The sequence below is a fragment of the Gallus gallus genome, chromosome 7 (assembly GCF_016699485.2).
Source record: "Gallus gallus isolate bGalGal1 chromosome 7, bGalGal1.mat.broiler.GRCg7b, whole genome shotgun sequence".
Lineage (NCBI taxonomy): Eukaryota > Metazoa > Chordata > Aves > Galliformes > Phasianidae > Gallus > Gallus gallus.
In genome coordinates this window covers 26122069-26148187 of record NC_052538.1, presented here as the reverse complement: position 1 = coordinate 26148187, position 26119 = coordinate 26122069, and the positions used below count along the sequence as shown (strand labels likewise).

General features: G+C 38.9%; 1 protein-coding gene across 1 annotated transcript in view; it reads right to left on the bottom strand.

The window, feature by feature from the left end:
* DIRC2 (disrupted in renal carcinoma 2) overlaps positions 1-26119 on the bottom strand; it is a 58122-nt gene that overhangs the window by 10295 nt on the left and 21708 nt on the right. The window contains exons 3-7 of the mRNA XM_015290001.4: positions 19747-20015; positions 13736-13865; positions 9017-9125; positions 8331-8398; positions 3811-3938 (exon numbers count right to left, since the gene is read on the bottom strand). Coding sequence (XP_015145487.2) covers positions 3811-3938; positions 8331-8398; positions 9017-9125; positions 13736-13865; positions 19747-20015 — 704 coding nt within the window. The remainder of the gene's footprint in view (positions 1-3810; positions 3939-8330; positions 8399-9016; positions 9126-13735; positions 13866-19746; positions 20016-26119) is intronic.

Here is a 26119-nt window from a genome sequence, read left to right as displayed (position 1 = left end):
GAAGATAGAGCACCTATGATGGCACTTATTATTGCTTTGCTTTCTGTTTCTCCACACTGGCAGTTCTGATTCTATTATGGCTCATGCACATGACTCCAAATACACCTTCCCTAAAGTCTTTGGGAGATATATTAAGAAGTCAGCAACTGAGATAAAACTTGTCTCACCCTGTGGCAGGAGGAAAAACTCTGCATGATAATGCAAAGCAGTGCACGTATTACACAATACAAACAACATTAAACAGTATAATTTAAAGGAAACACAAAGCAGTCATTGATTTTTAATATCTACATTAAAGGTCTCCATTCTAAGTAATTACATTTTTATAGGAGATCTTTAGATGATGTTGTGCCTATTTATAAGGAATTAGGAGTGCATTATACAAACAAGTGCAGGATGAAACTCTTCGCTGTGACTATTTTTTCAAATACAATTCCTCCTCCAGTATTTGAATTAGACATTACTACAAGTGCTACAAAGTATATTGATTAAAAGAGGTTTTTTGTTTGTTTTTGGGAAAAAAAATAGTCTTTAGATATTTCCTTCCCCTTCTTTTAGTATGAATAATCAGCCAAACTCTCTCGTTTCAGCATTTCAAAAGCCTGCCTGCATGCAAACATAGCCAGGTGAGGAAATAGTCCAGTGACCAGATGAGAGAACAAGAAAGGGGTTTTCAGAAAGGGGAACAAGTACTTATGCTATGCAATATCCACCTACTAAAGGAAAACACTATTTTTGGACTTGGTGAAATCACTGGCAAGGTCCACCTATGGATGCAAACATTACCTGTGGATCAATCAGCTATCAGCTGAGATGAACCTGCCTTCATCTCTAGGGTGAAGCCCTCACTAACACCTTGATCAGTATAAAGACGCCCACGAGGTATTATGCTTCCTCATCACATCCACTGGCTGGTCTTAAAATGTACCAGCACTCTACCAGGTCATGTGGGTATTTCAGGAGTCTCCAGATACTCATGAACATGGTAATGCCTGTGATTTTGTAGGGCCAACACTGACCTGTTCAAGAGAACATCAGAGGGAGAATGAGAGAGGGAACCCCTCACAAAACGGAAGCTTGTTGGAAGGCCAAGTATCCTTACAAGATCAAAGGTACACACACAAGTTTTCTCAACAGTCAGCTCTGAACTCTGCTTGCTCTGCCTCAGCATCTGAATAAGATTGTGTGACAAGTGTGGTTCAAGACCCATCACTTGCAGAGCAGCACCGCCGAGCCAAACACTTGAGTTCTTTGCCACAGGACAGAAAGAAGCCAAAGAGCCTTACTATCACCTCCTTGGCTTCATCACATCCTGTTGCCCCCAGTAACATAATCACTGTGTTGCAGCAGGTTTTCAGCAAGGCCTGCAAAGTAGCTCTGAGGTAGCATTACACAAACTTTACTACAAACAACAACCACAGAAATGTACAGACAAACAAAAAACTCCACTGTGATGAGTTTTGTTTTGCCCAGCTTCCAACCATACAAAAACACTCAGAGGACAACTACCTGGAAGGCTACTGTTGACACTGGTCAACTAGGTATATAGAGTGACTTCTATCCTAGCCAGCTATCTCAAACCACACTAAGCTGGCAGACAATGGCTTGCAGTAGACTTTTATATTTTCGCTGATATACTCTACATCTCAATTTTTAATTAAAAGAAAAAAAAAACAAAACAAGAAAGAAGCTCATCAAAATCAATTCAAATGTACCATTTCTCCCAATTACTGTGGAATGCACGGGTCATCATCGTACCGCATCATTATGTTGAGGAATAATCTAGCATGAAGTTCCATAAATTAGCTTAAATAGCTTGTGTGTTTTCATCCATAACACTGTATTTCATAAAGATATACCACTGCTTTTCTGTGCATGAGGATCTAAATTAAACAGGCACATCTATTTTATATGAACTTTAACAGAAAAAGCTGATACAAAACCTCCCCAAATTATCTATGAAGTTTAAACATTATGACAAAGGAGTAAAAAAAAGAAACAATTTGGTGGCTACACATCAGGCCTTGATGCCTAATGGCCTGGCTGACTCTTTTTCCAGAGGTATGCACCACATTGATGGCATTTCTATTCAAAATAATCTTTTGTTTTACAGGAAAGGGTTCCACGTTTCCAGGGAAATGTGTACGAACACTGCAGATTGAAAAACCCAACAGATAATTTACAATTCAAAGTAAGGAACTACTCATTTTGGAACAAACATGCATGAAAAGAAGAATTCAATTTCTGCATTTTTATCACGGGATGTTAAATTCAGCATACTTCATATGATATGCTAAATATCCTAATACTAATAAGGTACTCTTATGCCTTGACAGTGGCAGACCTAACAAAAACAAAACTAAAAGCAAAACAAAAAACGCCACAATAATGACAGTAATGCACAAATATGCTCTGGACAAGTAGGAATTCCTCTATACTGCATGCTGAGCACTTTGACAAAAAAAAGTAAATGAGAGTTGGGTTTTGTTTTGGATCATTGGCGAATACATCCGTAATGACTTTCACCTTCTGAAAACCTCTCCGCTTCATTCTTATGCATAGACTTGAAGGGACATTTGGCTTGTTGCATCAATTCAGAGGATAGAGTTACTGTACAAGTTTACATTACTGCAGGCTTGTAGCAATGAAGCAGACAAGCACAAAAAGTAAGAGCTTTTACGGCATTTATTTTTGCTTTGATGGAGAAGAAAAGTGTAGTCATTTGTTATGACAACCACCATGAGGTCTGATTTATTTACTAAGTTTTATTTCAGGAGAAATTTTTTTGGAAGAAAGCTGGAATCACAAGATAAATCCTGAATCTGACCAATCACCATCCAGAGACTGCAATTCTCTTCTGAATTGATCATGTATTTCAATTTGCTGTACCCGCTCCTGGTTTATAGTTGTGACACGTGCAACGTGCCAAGAACATTTACTAAAAGTAAAATTTAATTTGAATAAAGGAATATTTTATGTAATACTTTCCACTACAACCTCTTTATTAAATACAGGAAAGAAAAACCACATTTTTTAAGTTTTGATGGTTTAGTTTACTATAACTCATTACTCTGCTGGATGAAGGCCTTGGAATCAAGGGTGTATCATTCCTTTGGTGCAGATAGGAAGGTGAAGAGCAGATTTAGAAAAAAAAAAAGTGCTGATTTTCAAATAAGGGTACAGCCAACTGGAAATCTGAGTAGAGCTCTGATCTCTTCCTTGACTTCAATCAACAGCTATTTTTCATCCTTCTGAGGTGAAGGATGAGTAAATTTGGGGCTAGAGTTGTCCCCTGAACCTGCACGTAGATACTACCAGTGGAAAAGAAAAAAAAGGACAGCATATTGTGGTGACAGATAGATGAGGATACCACGGCTCACCTCAGTTTAAACTGCAGCATGTTTGCAACCATTAATGCAAGTTTCAAAGCCCTACATTCCTAGACAAGTCACTATTTCTTATTATATGCAACACTACTCCCATTCATAGGATTATGATTTTTATTATTATTATTAATCACCATTGCTACTCCTAAACACTAGCAAAAGAAAAGTATACAGTCCCAAAATAAATCCTAAATGTGTAGTCTAGGTTACTCTACTATTTTTTGTTTGGTCTTAATCCTTGTATGAAGCAACTTAGATCCTTACAGAATACACAAGGATTTTCCAAGCCTTTTCTTTTGATTTTAGTAAAATTACCATATTGCTAAGGATACCTGACCAACTTATTATATAGTTGACTTAAGACTGCAAGAATACACCTGCAATACAGACTATAAATAACACAAATTAAAGTCATTGTCAATACCTGTGGTTAAAGGCAGATGGGTGACACTAGTTAGACAGGTGAGAGTGAACCAGGTTGATGCTAACGTTGCTCCAGATAAAAGCAGCAGCAGAATAAATTTCAGCATGCCCCTGATAAAATCTGCAAATCTAAAACAAAACAAAAAAAGCACCCACAGATCAGAGCAGTACAAATGCTAACTTTCACATTACTTAAACATGATGGTTGACAATTAATTCAGTAAATTCTCATTAAACACTTTAGAAACCATAAAAACAAATTAAAAATCATTTCTCACACTCAGAAATAAAAATAAATGCTTTTTATAGAATGGTGATATTTCTAGCTGTCAAGATGAAGAGCCATAGATTTTCTAGCTGTCACAAAATAACAACCAAAACAAGAAATTCTCAAGGCATCAATTGAAAATACTTGGTATGTAGGGAGGATTTTTTTTTCTCTTGCATTTGTTGGACATAACATCACAGCAATACTCGCACTGCTGTTTTGCCAGTGTTTGCCAGTCTCCCTTGGCAGACACACTGCACAATTAACATATGAGTAGGCTGATGCATTTCATTCAAGACATAGTTAACTTTCAAGACTCATTCCTATTGGAAACAACAAAACTCCCTACACTAGAATCCCTAGGTGGAAGAACAATTTCTGATCCTCAAAGAAATTCGTGATGGAGCTCTCAGTGGCTCAGCCAAATTAGGAACTCCTCACACACAGTCACTCTGCCAGTGGCTGTTTTGGGTTGAAACGTTCCAGACCAGATTTCCCTGGTCTTTGTGCCAGCCCCGTCTACACACCTGTCCCAATGATAATCTGGGGGACACCATCACAAGTCCTTGGGCAGTCTGTTATACATAGGAAAATGTGATCTTTATACCATGAGATGGTTCAATTGCTTTTTTCCTCATCTTTTTTCATTTTTCTTTCAAGACAACATAATGCATTCGAGCAGCACTCACACAGCATAATTATCAGTGCTAATGCTCTTTTCCAAAGGGATTTCAACTTGGATACTAAAAAAGAAAAAGCAATGTCATTTCCCCACTAGTAATTTTCTGTAGGTTAGGAATATGACTCTGGGCTGGACATATGTCAAAAGAATGTATTCTGCACTCATAGTCTCCTACTTCTATTAGGCTGATGGCAGCACAATCCACCTAGGTTGGTTCACAACAAACAAATTGCCTTTTCTGCCTTGAGAAGTATTACTTCACAGGCAGATACTATACAGCCTACTTGATGTAACAAACAAATGCTACATTCTGAAGACTAGGAATCCTAGCTCCTTATAGACCATAAAGAGATGTATGAGTAATGACACCTGCGAAAATTCACTTCTTTCCTCTTATTTTGATTCTCCCTAAGCTTTAATTCCACATTGAATTTAGCAGCAAGTAATTTAATAAGCACAAGAGGGAGATCAATGCTGTATATAAGCTTAAAAGTTTACGACTGCAGTGTTAAGTGGCTTATGCATTAATCCCCAGTAGTCAGAGGCTAGCTGCTTCTGTTGTGTTTTTCTGACAATTCATATCCAGCAATCAGGATCACCTCTTCTCAGTAGTTTGTCAGTTTCTTTAATTATTCTTCAGGACCACTAAGGTCAAAATCAGCAATTTTAAAAGCTTCTCAACATGTCAACTTCAGACTTCTTTCCCAAAGACTCCCTGCTTTGCCTGTTGGCAGACAAAAATCACTGTTCCCTCTATCCCCACAATTTTTCTTCACCATCTAGCACGTATGGGAATGTCTGAATCTGCTAAAGAGGTAGGTGCACCAGGACAGATGGCATATGCTTCCCCTTATCACCCCCAGGACACAGATCTCTGTGCCTACGGTTGGTAGCAGCCTCCTGTAACCCAGAAAATCAGCCCTAGGCTGGATCCTATAGCTAAAGTCACAAACCTGCGTTGCTGACAACATCGTCTGTTGCTAAGGAAATTATCACCATGTCATAAAGTTTCAGCATTTTGACTAACGTTGCAGGTTAAAAGCAGAAAGAAAGATTGAGCTGTGAATGACAAAACCTCAGAAATATCTAGCATCATTAGTAAATGTGGCCAGAAATTTTTTGAGGAAAGGGAATAGATTTATGTTGCCATGCAATAATATGAACATGCCTCTTCGACATTGCTTTCCTTCAAGCCAGTATCATTCGAAAGCTGCCAGCAAGGGGTAAAACACTTGCCAGCTGCCCAGAATAGCCCAGGCTTTTCAATTAGAAAAATGCATCATACAAATTAGCTAAACATATCTAAGATTCATGTCTATCAGGACAGCAGCAGCAGTTGGATTTATGTATCGTGCTGAGGAAAACTCATACCATTTGGAAAATTAGATAAATGTGTTTCCAAGCTGGGCACAACTTTAAATACAGATGATCTAAACACCTACTGTGACGTGCAGGAACAAATGCTCCAGTGCGAGCCTTGGATTGTTACTGTTCTAAATAGTAGAATCTGCATTGCCAAAAATGTGAAGAGCAGATTCCTAAGCTGTACCAATACTGCTTTGATAAATTAGTGGAAAAAGTAATAGGAAAAAAAAAATCTGGCTTCCTGAGGAGTGGTGAAGGGAGAGAGCTGCTTGCCTGGTACATCATAGTTCTGACACCGAAATACATCAGCTTGTCACCCTTGACAAGAATCATTACTTAATTTTCCTAATTACAACTTTCAGCAGATTACAGTCAGACTCGTCATTGATTCAGCCCTACACAGATAAATGCTGAATAGAGCTAAGAGGGAGAGCCATCCATCATGAGTGACAAATCACCCCCTCCCTCACAGTGTGTGTGCAAACCCACCCATTTGAACTATGTATTGGCCGAGTTAGACAGACATATTTGGAGAGAGGCTGTTGATATTTTATGCTTTCAGTTTACCTAAAAGCAAATCTCTGGATGCTACAAAGTACTGGTATTCAATGAGGTCTGAAATCAATTTTGAAGCAGTTAAGGAGATTGTCAGCATTTCCTGAAACTTAATCTGGACAATATATTAAATAAATTAATTTACCATAAAAATTGAGATTCACATGTTGGCACTGAGTCAGCAGATTCTCTCCTAACAATGTGAATGTTAAGGGTGCCTCTCTACTACTGAAATTGACAAATATAGGAGAGGTTAACCCATGATAGAAAGGATTAAGTTGGCATGGCACCTGTTAACATCGGGTAACCAGCTACAGCATCCAGATCACTTACAGCAGGTAGTTTTAAACATCTACTTCTCTTAGAAACTAAACCTCATATCTGAGCTCTGGCAATCAAAAAAGACCCTCCTTTTTGAAGAAAATAGGGTATGACTTTGTTTTGATAGACTAAGCCCTTCTGTCTGCATCTGGAGAGGACCACAGAGACATAGCTGTTTCTCCTCCCTAAGTCAGGCGATTTTTCCTCTTCTTCCACCACAGCTGCTAGGCAGCATGCAAAACATTAGGATGAGAAACCTCACATTTTTATGTATTGTGTACTCCGAAGATGCTTCATTCCAGGCAGAGGGGTGGGCCAGAGAGACATTTGAAGGACAGTATGCGGGACATTAGTGGGAAATATTGGTGGTGGGTATAAAGTTGGACTAGAGGATATTAGAGGCCTTTTCCAATCTTAATGATTTTATGATGTAAAGTTAAAAAAGAGTAGAAGAAATCTCTAGTTTCTGTCCTAAGATGATGACTTTTCCACAATCCCACAATAACAGCTATGACAGATCCCTGCACTTTTTGCTGAACTTGTTGCAGAACCACAGTGGGCATAAAGAAGCCAAGGTAGCACTTAGAAATCCAGGTGCAAAGGGAACATGCAGCTGGTTTTAAGCAGTTTTATAAATGCACTGCTCAAGTACCTCCAGAAAAACTTTCTCTCCACCTCTAATTGAATTTTAAAAAAGCAGCAGCCTTTAGGAATGGCAACCCATTCCTTCTTTTTCCACTTTTCAGATCATTAGGTATTCACGATGGCCACAGATATCTGTGTCTGGATACACAAAAAGTATAGGTGCAGCCATAGTGCAACCCATAGCAGTATAGCAAAAAAAAAAAAAAAGAAAAAAAGAAAAAAAGCTATACAGAAATCCAGCAACCTGACAAAACAGGCCCAGAGTAATTTCTCTGTGGTGGAATGTACAATTATTGTGTCTAACTTGCCTGTGCTACATTCTCAATGTCTCTTCAGGAATCAATATGCCCAAAATTATTGATGGAATGAGACAGACGCTATTTCTTCAATGATTTCCAAATGGGCTATAATGGATTCTCCCTAATAGCAGGCAGCTGAATTCGCAATAACCATTTTAAAAGAACATATAGGTAGTGCTTGTAGAACCTGTTGAATCAAGGCATAAGCATGTAGCACTCAACCCTGAGAGCAGTAACATGGAATATATAAATACACTGCTCTACAACAAACACATAATCCCAGAACTATGCATTTGCCATTTCAAGTATCTAAAAGATGAGAAAAACCAAGTTATATTATTAAAAGCATAAGCCGAACGAAAAGAAGTGGATGAAATTATTCCTACCTTGCCATTGCTATGCCAACAACACAACCTCCAACTATAGACCAAAATCCAATCCAGCCTGCATCTACCTGACAGAAAAAAAGAAAAATAAAGAAATGTGTTAGAGAAAGTAAGGTGATGTTATTTTCAAAGCAAATGGTGCACAGGGGCTGCAGACTGCTAGCAAATTCATCCCATGCCCCACTCCCTCAACATCAACATGAGATGCAAGACCTTTAAAAGAGTATTTTAAATAAAATTTACTACAAAAAGAAGTATGACTAATTAGCCTATGCCCTAAATGTGATCCCTCTTCATGGAATCATCCAATTAATGTCCTCTCGATTTTAACTGTACTCTATCAAAAGCTTAGAAATCCTCTTTTCCCCATTTCATCCTTTTCATCTGGTAAACATTATTTTCTATTACTAAAGGTGCAGCAGCCAACAGTACTCCCATTTGTTTATCTGCCTCTTCACTCTTGTCAAGAGGCGTACACAGCTCTGAAACTACAAACCACTAGCTGAGAGTCAGCAGGAAGGATCTTGACAGCTTGGAATGCCAAAGCTATAGTTTATTTTGTTTAACATTTCGGTATAAAAGTGGTTCATATGTATTATAAAAACCTGATAAAATTGTATGTTAGTGCAAAATAAAAACATGCCACTTACAAAATAGCTGTTGATTATCAGTCAGGAGATACTTACTTGGCTTACATGAACTGGTGTTAATATCAAATCCAGAACGCCTGACCAGCCAGAGAAAACACCCAGTGGTATAGCATAGGCTAAAGCAATCATCAAGAATCGGAAATTGCTATGAAAACAAAACAAATGCAATTAGCTGCAGCTTATATTAGAAATTGCACGAAGAATAGCTGCTAGAGTAAATTACAGCCACAATCTATATTCTGCCCATCAAGAAAAATAGCAGAGGTCTGAAGAACGAGAGAGCCAGGAAAAACAACAAAGATATCCAGACAAGTCACTACAATCCAAGTGGCTGGGGTGTTACTGCCTTAGCACTGTGACATTAAGAAAAGCCAGTCTCTCCACATCCAGCCATTTTCATCATGTGCTGGGCTCGTATGTTTCTCATTTCCGCAAGCAATTCTTCTGCATCTGAATGGGCAGCCTATTCAGGCTAAGTGTATGTTAGGAACAAAAAGCACTAATTCAATTTAGGAAAAGCATATTTCAAGCATAAAATCAGAGCTTTGCACTGTTTAAAAAATTTTTCTTTTGAAAGGTGATTTTACTTCTTTTTGTTTTGTTGAGAAGGAGGGCTTTCATATTAAGGCGGATACAACTGCAACAGTGGAAAATTCTGACAGTTTGAGCTATCAAAACACAGAGACAAGTGTAATATTCTGTCTAAATACTCAACATGTTTGCTTTATTTCCCCAATTAAAATTAATCAACCTTCAGTATTCAGCAAAACATTACGCAAAGTTGTGCTATCACCTTCACCATACACAACTACAAAGCTGCCAGACAAAAATCACCACCAACCCCAACCCATCTCATCCTCTCATCACTGTAACCAAAGTGAAATGCAGCACCCTTGCAATGGTAGATCCAGCTTTTCCTCTAAAATGTTTCAATCTGGGAATAAAAACAGGAAACATACTCTGGACTCCTCCAACAATGATGCTTTTAAGTGAAGAGATTTTATGGCGATCCCATGGTTATCCCACAGGTTACCCTGTGTAAACACAAAGCGTGGCCCCTTCCTCCCCCTAGACAATTTACGTAAGCTTGATATTGATCAGTAGCACCAGCTCCTTGGTATGCAGCAGCCACTTGATAGCACATAGTTACAAAAGCCAAATGGGAGGGAAAAACATTCCCCAAAATATTCAGAGGTTTGCAGCCTACAGTATTTTACTCCCTTGGAAGACTCAAAGCACTCTAGGCAGCGCTCTGTTCTTTCTACACACTGTTCTTTTTCACACATCCTCATCTTGAATAACAGATTTATATCACATGAACATATCCTGCTCTTTCAATATCATTCATGTCAGATTTATTTTTTTTTTAAATGCAAAGAAAAACAACTACCAGATTTCCAACTCTTCCACACACTGCTCATATTTCTCCACATGCTAATGCATTTGCTGTCTTCTTGACAACTTTTTTGCTCTTTTAAGCCTAGTCTATCCTGTGTCATCCTGACATCTCTTCAGGCAGGTTTTACGTTACTTAATCCTACCCATGTAAAAACTATTCCAGTATCTGCAGAATAAAATAAAAGGGAAAGTCCCATTTTGCATGGACATTATATAGCCATGTTATAGGTTGCAAAGAAGTAACAACTTTGAATGTGTTGCTCCTAAATAACACTTGCTCAATATTCAAAAATCTTTGAATGATTTTTTTGCCTGTCTGAACTTCATTAATGAGCTACTTTGAGCTATAAGCACCTGGTTCTTTACTTGACCCAGGTCTTCTCTAACTCAAGCAATGTGACAAAATGGCACATGGGGTAGCTGCTCCATCAGGCACAACTCAACTTCTAGTCCCAGTACCAGAGATCCAGCTCTGCATCACACCATCCTCCAGTGACAGAGGCCCCCAAACTGCCACTCTGCCCAGTCTCCCTATTAAGGAAACCAATCTGGAGAAAGGGTGCCTGGCAGTGACAAAGTGGCATCAGTCACCAGATGCCATTTAGTCCCCTTGCACAGCAACAGCTAGCACTGGCTACAGTAAGTGTCAAAGCCAATTGAAACATGCGCCTTAAGTATCAGCTTCACTTCTCATGGCTTCAGCAACTTGTATTTGTTTTTGCTATTTTGCAACTGCACCACTGAAAATAGAAAAATGTGCTGTCTGTCATACCATCAGCTGGTGAACCTAGACTGTTTTCCATCATATCAGCCTTTATGACAGGATATCAGCATTAGGCTCTCCGTTAAATCATTCTGCTAGAATGCCAAATTGGCTTTTTCTTCTGCTGTTTTGTTGTTGTTTTTCTTCAGAATTCTACTTAATGTTACTACAATCCATACGACAGGCTGGTTCACAGGAGAGCCTCGTCAAAGTCAGTCAGCATTTTCAGAATAACCTTGACAGTGTCTATTAACATGAGACACGCTCCAAGCAGTTTCCAGGCTGGACAGTGATGTTATGTGAAAGTTTCATGAAAGAAGTAATGATGCACAAAAACCCTACCACGACATTTCAAAACTGCTTACCACAGTGCCTTGAAAATATAAAAGTACACAACTGGCTAATGGCATTTAATTATTTGAAAGCAAAAAAATCACTGTTTGTTCTCTTAATATTATCAACTATTTACTTGTAAGAGAACTTTTTTCCATGGAAATTTTTGTCATATTCTGAAATGAGGAAAAAAAAAAAAAACATTTACCTCACCTAAGAAACTGAGAAAGGGCACAGTACTTTTTTCTAATGAAATTCAAACTAGGCTTGTCACAGTGTGAGATAGACTGTTAAAAGAATTGGGCTTAGCTCCCAAACCATGACTAATCTGTCGACTCCCAGGCTCAGAAAATTGGTATCAGGAGATAACCCAAGATCAGCTAATTGTTATAATCTGCCAGAAGCAGGAATCCTCCAAGACAGGAGAAAAAAAAATCATGCTCTGAAGAACGCCCCCTCCAGAGGATGCTTGACCCTAAGAAGACCTATATATCACATCTCTGGGTGAAGCAGCTCATGAAGAAGACTGCTCAACAACCCAAAAGCATGAAGAAGCTTGGGAGCTGTGAAGAAGTCACAGATCACTTCGGCACCCAAGAAAAGAGGTCAATGACTTCAGTGGTGAAGTTACGCTACACAGCTTTCTTTTGAAGCAAAAATCTGAAGCCTGGGGCAGAGAAGAGGGAAGTGATGAAGACCTCTTGTTCTCAAGAATGTTTTTTGGTGTACATTTAGGTGAAGTCAGCTGACCCGCTCACACACATCCTGAATGCCATACACATATAGTTCTCCTACCAGGGGGCAAGTCTGCAACAAAGGAGAAAAATCACATTTTCCTCCTAGTCATCAGCTGATTGCCTTCAGCCTATACCACAAGGTCTAAAGAAAGACTCTTTTCCAAGAATCACAAAGTCTAGGTTAGGCAGGCAACAGAGGTTAGAAGCCTAATGAACCAGATGATGGACTTATCTTGAAGCACAGCAGATATTTTTCTTTTATAAACCCCCACCTAGCTTGATGGATTGGTGCTGAAAGGCTCCCCAAGATAAGTGGTTTTAATGATGAACTGTTGATTGTTGCATGTACAGAGGAATGTAGAAGTGCCTTTGATAAGGGGTAGAATGGAAGAATGCATAAAGACCAGAGGGAAGGAAGACAACGATCTACCTGACTTTGAAATATGATGAACTATGCTGATTACTTGTGTCTCGACTTTGGTTTTCCTAAGTTTGGTTGACTGTGAATGGTAAACCAGTTTTGCTGCTAATCTCCTGAATTTACCAGTATCTCAGGCCCAGTATTTACAATATGCTGAACAAGCAATATAGTAGTTACAGAGCTCCCAAATAGAGTACCAGCAACAGAAATTCTATATTTTACCTGCAGAGTTGGTTGCTGTTAGGATTTCTATTCAACAGCAACATTTTTACAGCATAGCCCTCAGGCAGGGTCTCACTACACACCAACTTGGGTGTTTAACAGCATTATTGGGTGTGCTAAGCATCCTCAGGGGAATTGCTATTTTTTAATATCCTGAGTAGGTCACTTTGCAGACTAACCAGCCAGCTGTATTCACATCTTCTCCCAACTACCAGCCTATTTCAGCATGAACACATTGGAGTAATCATTTTTTTCCAAGAACTTTACTCCTCCAAACAGAAACAAAAACCTCTAAACCCACCAGATAAAAGCAATGATAAGAGGAGGTGCTGGTTTTGCTGACTAAACAGGGTTTTTTTTTTAAAGTACAGAAAACAATAGTGCCTGAAGTTCCAACAATATCAAGTTTTAAGCAGCCCATTTTATATAGATTCATCTCCCATTACTACAAGCTAAAAACTGCAGCAAGAGCTTGAACCTCCCCACTGAAATCAATCATACTCTGCATCACAGATTTTTTTCTGCCCCAGCAAGTTTCTCTGTGCATTACCACACACCAGGCTCAGGCCTCCACAATTATTGAACATTGATGTTACAGTTGCTTTGATACTATATTTCCATTACACAAGACATTCTACAAAGAGGGAGGGATTGTTTTTACAAAAACCTTAAAAAAAAACCTTAAAATCTAAGCAGATAGCAAAAGTTGTAAAGTTGAAGATGCCACTTTCTTTATAATGTTTTTTTTTTCTTTTTTTTTTTTTTTTAATTCAAACTCTATATTTAAGGAAAACTAATTAATCTCTGAAGTTGACCAGAAACAGAACTGGTTCATTTATTCAGGTGCTGATCTCTTCAGTGGAAGTTCGGTCAGAACCTACCTTAAGAGTCTGCAGAAGCTCCTCCTGTAGCTAAGCCGCTGACTAGCTGCAGCCACACTGGGAGGGAACGGAGGGCGTGAGGGGAAGTAGGCCAACGCTGCAGAAAATATCAAGGAAACCATCCCAAATTCTAAACAGGAGGACAAAGAAAAACAAATCAGAGAACAACTGTTAGCAATGAAAGACTTATTTTGGCACAGCGTTGTTATCAGTCAGCCTCTGATACATAAATACAACCCCACGTGCTTTACTGCTCTTGACAACAGAACTGCACAACTCAAAGGAGGACTTCTTTTTCCCCTCCCCAAGCAAGATTTCAAATGGAGATGGAGAATCAGCGTGATAAAGAAATACTGGCAGTCCATTCTGATGACAGGAGCTGAAGAACAGGCTCACACACAAGGAACTGTGTGGAGCAGAAAAAGAAAAGCTTCTGGTTTTCCTCTTTAATGAGAATTATGAAGATCTGGCCACATTTCCTTGTAATGGTGCAATACCAGGTAACATGGTAGAGACTTAAAACAAATGGGAGTGGGGAAGACCGGGGCATGGAATGACAATTACTCAGTATACATGATAATGAAGGCAAATAAAAGGTCAAGCAAGGCAGCATCATGGACACAAACAGTACTGCATGTCAATAGAATATAAACAGAATAGCACAGGACCAGCCATAGCTCAGAAATAGCGAGAACACAGCTAGTAAGGAAAATAAAAAAGGAATACAGCTGTTCACAGATGCTCTCCTCTTGTTTAGAAGTGGGTGTTCCAGATCTTCAAAAAAAATTCACAGTAGAAATTTGGACCTAAACTGCAAAGCGATGAGCAGTTCGCAGAAGATACACAACAAGACCCATGAACAGACATTACGAGGAAAACTAACTCCACAAATCCATATTCAGTCCAAGTAATTTGTTTTACAAGCCTTTTACCATATATATCATGCACTCCACAATCCTCAATCCAAATACTTTTGCTATCTCCTTTGGAAACAAGATTCTCTGCTGCTGGAGAGAAAAATGCATAGCTGAAGTGTGTTATCTTAAAAGAACCTGTGATCTTATTACAAAGAAGTGCTCACCATCACCACAAATAAATTCTAGCAGAGCTGGATATTCAATCATATTCATCTGCTTTTTTCCTTTTTCAATAAATCAATATGAATGTGGCACTTTGCCAGTTCTTCTGCTAAACCAAAAGAAAATAAGCTCAGTAAACTGAAAAGTAAATACCACTCAGACCGTAAGTGTATCAGCTATAGATTGGGATGGGAATTGAACGCTTCTTGTTCAGAATGGAGAAGAAATTGACCCTACATTTGTTTTGAAGGCATATGAGGAATATGACAATGCCAGTCTCCGTGATCAAATAGAGGAAGATTCATTTTGAACTATGTAGTGTCCTTTCTTCCTGCTGTGGTCTAATTACAGGTTTTGAGGGTCAAGGGCCTCCAACACAAATCTTCTAGTCTCCAGTAAACAGATTAATTTCTGTCTTTCAATACACCGTTCTTGAGAACATGAGTGAATAAAGAACTGGTCACAACTAATTATCCCTGAGGTAAGAAAGAGATAGGAGGTTCTGCCATTGTAGGATGATAGTGGACAAAGCAAGGCTTGCTAAAAGCTCTTCAACCCCTCCTCCTGCATCTACATCTTTATACAGGTCTGTAGGTATGCAAATATACAAAGGCTGCTCTGAAACTAATACCTCCTATTTTATTATGTTGGTCCATGATGTCAGAGGCAGATGTAGATGGTACGGCAGTCGAGGTTAAACCTTCCCACCAATATTCTGCTACATTTTGTTGCCACATGACAGATAGCAGCAGAGGGGGCAGTCTGACACAATGGCAGCTGACATGGAAGCTCATATAAAGCAAAGGTGCATCATTGAATTCCTCCATGCAGAAAAAGTTGCATTCACTGACATTCATCAGCATTTGCTGAATGTTTACAGAGACCAAACAGTAAATGTGAGCACAGTGAGGCAGTGGGTGCGTTCCAGCAGTGGCAACAGCATGTCAGCTCCACTAGTGTACATTTTTTAATAAAGGTAGCATGCAGATTTGTGTCAGTTGCTGGTGAAAATGCATAGCTAACGGTGGTGACTATATTTAAAAATAGTGTTTTGTAGCTGAGAATTTGCTCTTCTGAACAGTGTTGTTATTTCGGTCTTTGTATCTGTTGTTGAATCCATGGAAATAAATAGGAAGCATTACTTTCAGAGCAACTTATGTACATGCACATGCACACCTGAATTGCATAATGAGAGGAAGGCAGCAGCTTGCAGGTGGGTATAGCCAACAAGAATGTGACCACACAACAACAGAAGTGATCCAAGTGTGTATTATTTAAATGTATTACACTGCAGTGACGTAAGGGGAAAGGCTGTGTCTTTCTATAAAGAATATAAGGTAGGTTGATAATTTTTTAAAGACATGGTAATATTTTAGAACAGGTGCTCATCTGAGGCCTCTTCTAACACTTACCTCAAGACCCCTGTCAGTCAAATTGCTGCAGTAGGAGCAGTATGGTAACACTTCATTTTTTTTCCATTATTAAATTCAGCATGCCATCCTTGTTGTACTGCCTTGCAACTCTTTAATGTTTCCCAGTGTTATACTTCCTAGGCTAATGAATTTGCCTTGCAAGCACTGCCCTCGTGCACAAAAGAAAAGAGCAAAATTAACTCTGGAACCCGTCCAAAACCCAAGCAATACCTTCTACTGAAGAACAGAAGTCTTTACTGCCATCTTTAGCCTTGTGTATCACCTTTGCATCCCTACTGAAATTTCAGGTACTACCAAATGCATCTGATTCCTTACATCTTGCACAGCTTCTTCATTGGGTAGCTCACCATCATTACCATCACCATTTACTACACCAGACCAGGTAAAGAAAAATACATTCCTAGGACAAGTTTTAGACTGCAAGAAAGGAACAAAAAAAAGTAAAAGATAACACTGATCTACTTCTTACATTTTGAGAACAATGGAGCCACTGTCATGATACCTGCAAATATCAACGTTGAGAGAAGCCTGCATCTTAGTCCAGAAAGCAGGCACTCCCCCTGGTTGTGTAAACCCTGAACAGAAAATAAGAGGTTTACAGAGGTACAAGCCTCCTCAATACATGTCCTTCTTACTTCCAAAAGACTACTTACAGGACAAAAACCTACCTCAAATCAACAAGACCCTCACTCTTCACCTTCTGAAATGTAACAGTGAAAAGAGGGCATTTCACATATATATACATAAATACATGCATACACACACACACACACGAAATGTAATGGGAAGAGTGCTTCACATATATTTACACAAATATACACACATGCACATATATACTTCAGGCATGCATGCATGTATCTATATGTTTATTACATATTTTTGAAACAAATGATGATTTCTCATCAATATTTAGGAAAGTACACAGCTAAAGCCTCTATCTAGAGCCTATAACAATTACAGTTTCCTTGTGCAATACAAGTATACAATGCAATCCTGATTTGCTACATCTATATTATTCCAGCTGTGAACCAGAACCTGTAGAGACAGATGATATGGAAAGAGGATGTGATATTTCAGCCAAGTTCTTAGACCACGTTTGAGATACAGGAACAGCAATTCAATATAACACAGAAAATACGGGAGCAATTTCAGAATAGATTTATAAGCAATTGCTTCATAATCACGTTTGAGATTAAGTCCTTGGAAAATCAGCACATTCTTGGCATGCAACTGATCCCAAGTTAACAATTCACATTATTAGGGTTTTAAAAATCATCAACTACATTTTGGATGCTACTCATGTAATGCTACCTCATGCAACAACAACAAGCTCTATCACAATACTGAAGAAGGCAGTGCCTATCCTATGAAACTAGTTTTATTTAAGATCCTACAGGAAAAAGCCATATCAAGCGCTGATGTACTTGGCTAAAGAACTGTGACACTTGAGTCCGACTCCATCAAAGGGACAGATAGCATGGTCTGCTGCCTCTTGAGCTCTCTATGGAAAGTCGGTTGAGCTGAGACAAGGCAAATGTCATGAGAGACACAAGACAATCACCTCTTGGGATAGCTTCTGCCAATTTCAAACCAGTGACTATATCTTCACTGCGATCCTCTAGAGGTCACTGACATTCAGGACTCCTCTTTCATTGCCTGAATAGCAGGAGTTTTAGATCCTGGAAAGACCCCACAAGACACATCACTAACACAGCAAGCATAGCCACACAAAGAAACCCAGCTATCTAAATAAAAGTACTTTGAACAAAGTAAGAACTACAGATGCCCCCCCCCAAAAACATATCTTAGTAATCTGAAGAGCTGCTGTAAGGATGATCTCCAGTTGGGACCGATAATCCCAAGCAAGCTTACAGGATGGGCTGTTGCCAAGCCCTGGCTGACTCAAAGGCAGAAAAAGCTGTGCTGAAACACTGGGCAGACAAGACAGATCTCTGAACCCAGCTAGCAAGAGATATCTATCCTAGCATTTGAAGAAAATGCCCTGGAAAGCCTCCCAGAACAAAACAGAAGAGAAGTGAATCTAACAGGCTGCTGAAAATGGCATTTCTTGTGCTAACAGACTCAAGTAAGTGGCTTTAGGCTCAAAACTGTATTTCCTTCAGGCCATCAAATTCTTCTCCATGGAAAAAGGAATGGGCTAAAGACCTTTTCTAATCACTGGATTTTTGTTCCACCTGGATCTGCTGCACCTCAGAACCCAAGCCAACTTGGTATTCACTTTTCCTTCCTTCCCACTGGTCTCTTTTATTTTCCACGCATTTTCTGGCCTCTACCAAAATATTTAGCTCTGAACAGGGCTAACCAAACCCCAATTTCCTTATTTCAATAGATTTGAGTCCAATAAAAAGTAGGCTAATTGAAAGAGTCTAATACTTGATAACATAGTAATCCAACATCTACCGTGCATTCTTTAAAATGAATGGTAAAGTGGACCTCACCCAAAATGACAATTAACTTGACAAAATTTCCATAAGAATCACAGCCAGGAATAAGTGATCACAAACAATTAATTCAAATTCAAATAAACCTGAATATAAACTACACAGCATATATACTTCAATACCTCTGGAATGCAGAGGTCTAAGTCCTGGCTGCATTTCAGAGGCTGGAATTATAAGAAAAACAAAATCAAATGTGCAACTGCCATGACACTGTAAAGTCTAGCAGCTCTTAATGTCACACCATTTATAACCAGTTAAAAATAATAATAAATTAGATCATAGACTCTTAAGCCATTTGGGCAACATTTCTTCCTTACAGCCTGCTGCTGAATACAGCTAATTTTTCTATATAACACCAAGAGCAGTGAAGTCATTGTATAAAAAACAAAAGGAAACAAAATCTATATTGTATCAGATGAATTTTCTACCAGCATTTTTTGCACCAAACTGTTGTTGCTTCATTGAAACTGCTTGCTGCATAAGAATTAGGTGGTTTTAGTTAAAATCCAAATCTATTGAGTTTAATTCCAATGCTAGATTCTTAGATACTAATAATCTAATCACATTTGAAAGGCATATGCAAGACATAAATTAAGGCTGAATTTATGCACAAAATATGCAGCGCTAGAAGAATAAGATTTCCATCCTCCCAGAAATAAAAGAAAAAACAACCTGTCACAGAGAATTTCTTATTGAAAGTATGAGAAGCAAACAACAGTTTGGAAGCTCTGGGAAAGCATAAGCTCTCCTAGAAGATGCTTCTCCTAATACAGACAGTTGAGCTACTTCCCTTGGAATCAATCTATATATGACACTATTTTAAATTTTATCCTTAAAAAAAAAAAAGGGAGGGGGAGAAAAGTAACCCTTCTGGTACTAGAACATCTTACCATTTCATTACTTTTCATCAGCTAGCTACTGTTCCCTTGGCGGTCCAGCCACTAGAGGGTAGTGCTTCACAAGCACCAAGCACACATGGGAGTACGTAAATGTTTTATAATTATTAACTTTTTTTTTTTTTAATTAAAAATACACACCTGCATAGAGCACAGCCTCAATGCGGTCCTTGATGTGCTCAGTGTTGCTCTGTGACAGCAGCGAGAGGTGCGACGTTCCATTAGGAGATGGCACGACAAGAGGTCCCACTAAAAACGCTCCAGCACAGCCCAGGTAATTGAGCAGGGAGGCAATTGCCGTTGCTGTTGCACGTTCATCTGGAGAGAACCACGTTGTGGAAAGAAACGGGGCTGCATTCATCACAGTTGGCCCCGCCAAGCCATTTAACAGCTGCCCTCCATGAATCAGCCTGGAACAGAGAATAGAGATGACGGCCATTTGGATACTAATCACCTCTTTTTAAAAGAAATAAATAAATAGCACATAAGATGCTGGGTTCTTGAGATGGAGCAACTTCACCATCAAATGAAAATTCTGTGCGGGAAACAGAATATGCAATACATTAAAAAAAAAAAAAAAAAAAAGCCCAATTAAACTGATTTAGAGCATCCAGGGCTATTCTGTTCTAATTACCTCAGATAAATGGAGAAGCAAATGTTCTCTTCAAAGCCAGAAAGGAAGAGGGAATAAAAAGGACTTCATTTGCAGGAAAAGAAATACATATGTTGTAATAGGATATAAAAGTAGACAAGGTGCAGTAGCAGAAAAGCTTCAAACTACAAGCCTCTTAAACCTGACCCCTTGCCTGCATAAATTCCTACAGAGAACTTAAATTAGTTATGTCAGATTCAAAACTGAAACACTTCAGCAAAATACTCTGCCTACAGAGAAGCCGGGCTGTTGAGGTTTCCAAGAGAATCATCATCTGCAGCAATTTGGCCATCCTCAACAAACTATTGAAGCAGCCAAGGAAACACAAATTCTTCTCATTTTTCACACCCATTGAGATCCAACAGATAAGACTGGTGACAAAACAGAAATACTACTTCCAAGCTACAAAGTCTCTCCAACCTTTGGTTTCATATTAGCACAATGAGAAGGACTTTTTTGAAGGCTCTTCTAAACGTGGAATTCAGCCAGAAACCTTCCACACTGACTTCTCCAAAAAGTGATCAGCCATGAAAGGCAAAAGCATGTTGAAATGTATATAAAAACCTCGTGTCTGAAAAACAGCTAGCAAGTCAAACGAAACTCTGCAACCCTCCAAAGAAGATCTATCAATTGTGCAATAAAATGGTGGCAAATTATATTTTTAAATGGCGGCGTTTTTTTCTAAGCATGGAAGGAACTCTATGCTATTGCTGCAAGACTTGAGTTGTCAGACACCAACAGCTACAGCGTGAAAACCGGAGACACCAGCTAGTACTTAGGCAATGTTTCAAGCCACAAATGACTAAATAATCCTAAATAATATACAATGTGGCAAGAGATTTTTAAGGAGCTCAATGGAACAAAACACACAAAATGCTGACAGACTCTTCATCAAATTAACAAGCTAGCTTACAATAAAAAGAGATGGATGCTAGTGATCCTCAGTTGATTAGAAGTTAGTTTTTTAAGCAGAATTTATTAAATACATACAGCAAATTGAAAAAAAAAAAAAAAGCCATCATATATCATCTGAAGGAAACACTTTCTTAGCCAGGATAAAAGTAAGACACAGTCTTAAAAATAAGTAATTTAACTTCACAAAGAAGTTCACATAGTGAGATCTCATTACTATTTGCTTGTGACGTGCTACAGACTGACGTCATCAAGACAAGGCCAGATCTCTTAAACTGTGGCCCCCAGTAAAAACACATGAAATAGTTTTAAATGAATAAAAAGCACCATCTAAATAGCACTCAAGCGCTATTTAGACAAATTACATTAATCCATTATGGTTGCTTTCCAATCCAAAGTACTTTGGACAAACCAACATATTCTTCCCTACTTCAGTATTTTCCTTCTACTTACCTCACTATAATAAGTTATTTCCATACTTATCCTAAGCGGCTTCAGGGTATTTGCAGTGCTACTCTGCATCTCTGCAAACAGCTGCCTTTCAGTACCACATGTGGTAACTACTACAGCATAGAAAGACTTCATCTTAGTATTTCCTCTTGCTCCAAAGGAAATTTAATGCTTAAATTATGGTTTAGGTGCTATACTTCTGCTATACACTTCTGTTCACTTATACCACCGTAAGAATATTGTTTTAATTCACATATGCCCACTTTATTGAAATCTAAGGGCAAATAAAACTCAATAAAAATTGGGAAAATCATGATAGTTCTGCATCTTCCAGTAGAGAGGTTTTGTACCAAACAAAAAAATTGATCACATCTTGTGAGATTATAAGTATTCATATATAAATATTTACACTCCAGATTTAGATGATTTCTACCAAACTCCACCAGCTGAATTAAGCTATCTGACAGGCCTTTATATCAGAGGTGGACACAAGTGTTACTTTTACTCCACAGACCCAGAGGAAGAAAGTTGCATTTGAGTTCAGAACTTGAACTGCACATTACCTTTCTGGTTTAGCTTCGTGTTTTCACATAATGATTATTTTTGTCTCTCCACAGCCTTCTTCCTTCACCTTCTCCTGTCTGCTCTCCCCTCCCCTGCCCTGCCGGTATGCTGTCTGCTCTGATGGATTTGCCTTTCCCTCTGCATTTCTGGCACTTACCAAGCTTGACGTTATCATGCAAAGTAGAGCATCTCTTATCTTCATATTGCTTAATTTTTCAAAGCTGACACATTAGGGCTAGTAAACACCATTTTCTAACTAAACTGCCACTGCTGCACAGACCACCTACACACGTGATAATGGCCTAAACCTTGTTTTATGCTTTTTTCTATACTAGCTTGAATTAAGCCTTTTTTTTTCTTCTTTCTTTCTTTTTTTTTTTTTTTTTTTCTTTTTTCCCCTGAGAAGAAGACTATTTGCAATGTTCCTCTACACATCCTAAACTCATTTCCCTAGACAGGCAGGGAATGGATTCAAAAAGTGATCTGGCCCATTTACTAATTCACTACTCAGGGAAACATATGTAGCAGCCACTGCAGCTGCCAGGGAGAAATATGAACGCAACAGCACTTGTAGCTTTTTGTTGTTTGTTACAATGTCTTATCAACACCCCACTAGATTTCAGCCTAACAGCCCACAGGAATCTGCTTTTAACACCATCAGAGCTAAAAACTGCTCCAACAACATCAAGAGACATTTGTTTCTGTTGCTTCCCGTTTTTTTTCTTGCTTCTGATACTGAATATGTCAAAGAGCAAGAGCATTTTTCCTTGCTGCTATTTCAGTTTGATCCTGTTCAACGTGATTTCTCTTCTCTGACAAAAGACAGGAAAACTCCAGTTTGGGACCCTACCCAGATGGAGATAGGTTTGCTCACACGTCTTCCTAAACTGGACACTGAATTGCAAAAAGATAGAGCGAGGGATCATTCAAATACCACAACAGAAACAAGAGCAGAAAATTCTTATTGTATTCTATTTCAACTCGTCTCCCAAATTCTTGTCAAGTTTTAAATAAATAATATTGCTTTCATCCCTTCCCTGAGAGAACAATTTATATAAGCCTTAAGAAGTAACTTGTTTATACCTGCTTTATGCACTCCCTGCTGTCACAGCTGCAATATCATAACAAGCAGCAACAAAACAAAACAAGGCATGTAAGGCTATAAATGCTGAAATTACTGTATTACTGAGTGAACTGGGTATAAGAACGATATCATACAGGAAAAAGGTTTTAGTGATGGATGATAACACCATACGCCATTTACAATCTGCTTTACTTATCTTTTTTCCTTGTGTGGTTTGAACTTTTCATGCATGGTCAGAGTCCCATGAGGTATTGGATTTGTTAAGCCATTTAAGAGCTGTGTTACATGTAAAAAGTGTCTGTGTAAAAATAACAGACACTTGATGTTTCCACCACAGCACGTCCCATGCCTAGACTTAAAAGCATTTAAGAAAAGAATAATAATTAATTTGCTTCCTTTCTTACGTGGGAAAACAAGAGGTAATGGCAGACAGGAAAAAAAAGCACAAGGAGCAAGGCAGTCAGGGAGAGCACTTGTCTGCTGCTCCAGGGAACTGCACAGTGTGCACCTCTTCACTGGGAAAAAACAGTGCATTAATTGTTGATCTTCACAACTCACATCAAAAGGGATTTTGGATAACAAAGTTAATATCTTACAGAAGTGGATGGCTGATCTATCTTTCACACGCCTGACGTTTTCACTCACTGAAAGAAGTGGATTGTTCAGCTCCTGCTAATTTGGAAGACAAGTAAGTTTATATAGTGATTAGCTCATTGTGGCAACTCCTGGGAGCAAATGAAAGAGCCTCTTCCACAGGAGGACTTCAGAGCACTCCAAGCACTATTGAATTTAGCCTTACTACACAGCAACAAAGCAGTGAATACCTCCTATTCAAGAGTGTCTGCATTGATGCATGATGCAAGTTGCTTGTGCAGGCAAAAGAATGAGAAAACACATGGACTTATCTACATTATACATTAGAAGATTTATTATACTTCAGAGCGAACTGACACCAGTTTTGTAATGAAAAAATCTGTGATTTTTCACAGTCAAGTTACTAGAAATGGATAGGTTTTTTTTTTTTTTTCCTTCAGGCTCTCCAAAACAAACAGTACAGAAAGACCCCTCTACTAAGCGGTACCTCCTAAAGCACAGAAGGAATTAAGAAAATCAAATCCACACTTAACGGCAATTCACTGCTATGGAATATGGGGACAACCTGGTGCAAATGCTGTCCTGTTCATAGGCAAAGGCTTGTAACATGGCTCTATGTCTGGAAAAAGATTGAGAAGAAGAAATACCTGTTGGTAAAGCAATGAATTCATCTACTGAAAAATAACATTCTGAAAGATGAAATTCATGGAAATGCACTTCTTTTCAATATTTTCATTAAATGATATATTTATACTACAAAAGCTTTATGCCTTCTGGATATTCATGGATTGAGGCCATTAGCATTTTTTGCTTGTTTTTGATGCATGCGACCATTGATATGTGGAATAATTTAAAGCTGTTTTTCCCCATCAGTAAGAAAAATTATTATGAGCAGAAAGCCTGAGTCACCATGTGGTACATTATCTCTAGCAATAACAGAAAAACTCATAAAAGCACTGTCGACCACTTTCATCAGGAACTTGGCTCACATCTCCCCCTCTACACACACCACGGCCTCCAAGCCATTTCACACACGTCTTATTAAAGGGAGATATTTTTAAAGCAACACTAACAGAGCATACACTCATCAAACGCAAGCAGATCCAAAATGGTGTTTTGTAAACAAAAGTAGGCAATTACATTACGGGCTAATGAAGCACAACACCCTGAAGCTATCAGGGAAGGGCACCAGGAATGAGTGCTACCAGGGCTGCCATGTGAGAAATCCGATGGAAATTACTCAGGGTGAGAGTTACTAAGATTTTTTAGTAAAAAAGGACAGTACAGGAGATGTAGTAAACTAAAGACTGGGATAAACAAGACCCATTTAAATGTTCCCACAGAACCCTCCTCTGTCAGCAAAAGACCAAGGGCATGCTGTGATCCTAACACAGAATTCTGATATAAACTCAATCAATACGAATTCCTCTTTAAGGACAGAAATTACCCAACAGAGTAAGAGTCACAAGACATTACTAGAGTCAAAGAGATCCAGAGGATAGAACAAGAAAAGTAAAGGTTTTCTAGAGTTGAGGCTAACACTTGCCATCATAGGAGATGGAGCAAATGCCACAAATAGCGTATTTTCCTCTTGCCTTCCAGCACAGGCCTATGTTAGCAGATGGCTTGCAGAATTACCATCCATTAAATATTACTGCAATAACTAGCCCTTTCTGAGATTTCAGGGTTTGCTTTAATACACCTGCTGAATTTACCACTCCAAGACTTTCCAGGCTATAAGTTGCTAATTTAGCAGTTAGCACCTGAGCCATACAGGTGAAACCCGGTGCTGCAGCTCAAATACTGCACAGCAGCAAGAAGAAAGACTGTTTGTCATAGAATCATAGAACAGCTTGGGTTGGAGGGGACCTCACTGACCATCTAGTTCCAGCCCACCTGCTGGGGGCAAGGTTGCCATCCACTAGATCAAGCATTAGATCAGGTTGCCCAGGGCCCCATATCCAGCCTAGCCTTGAACAAATGCTGGCCTGTGCCAGCACCTCACCATCCTCTGTGTGAAAAACATCCTTATGACATCTAATCTAAATTTCCCCTCCTTTAGTTAAAAACCACTTCCCCTTGTCACAAAAACCTTCAAGCTGCCTGCCTCTACTATGGCTGTACCAGCTCAAGCAGAGCTAATCTGGCTGCCATCTAACTAGAAGTGCTGAGCAGTGGCTACTGCTGTGTGGCACTGCTGGGTAGCCAGTACAATTAGCCACCCCTAGATCCACTGCTACCATGGACAACTGAGCAAA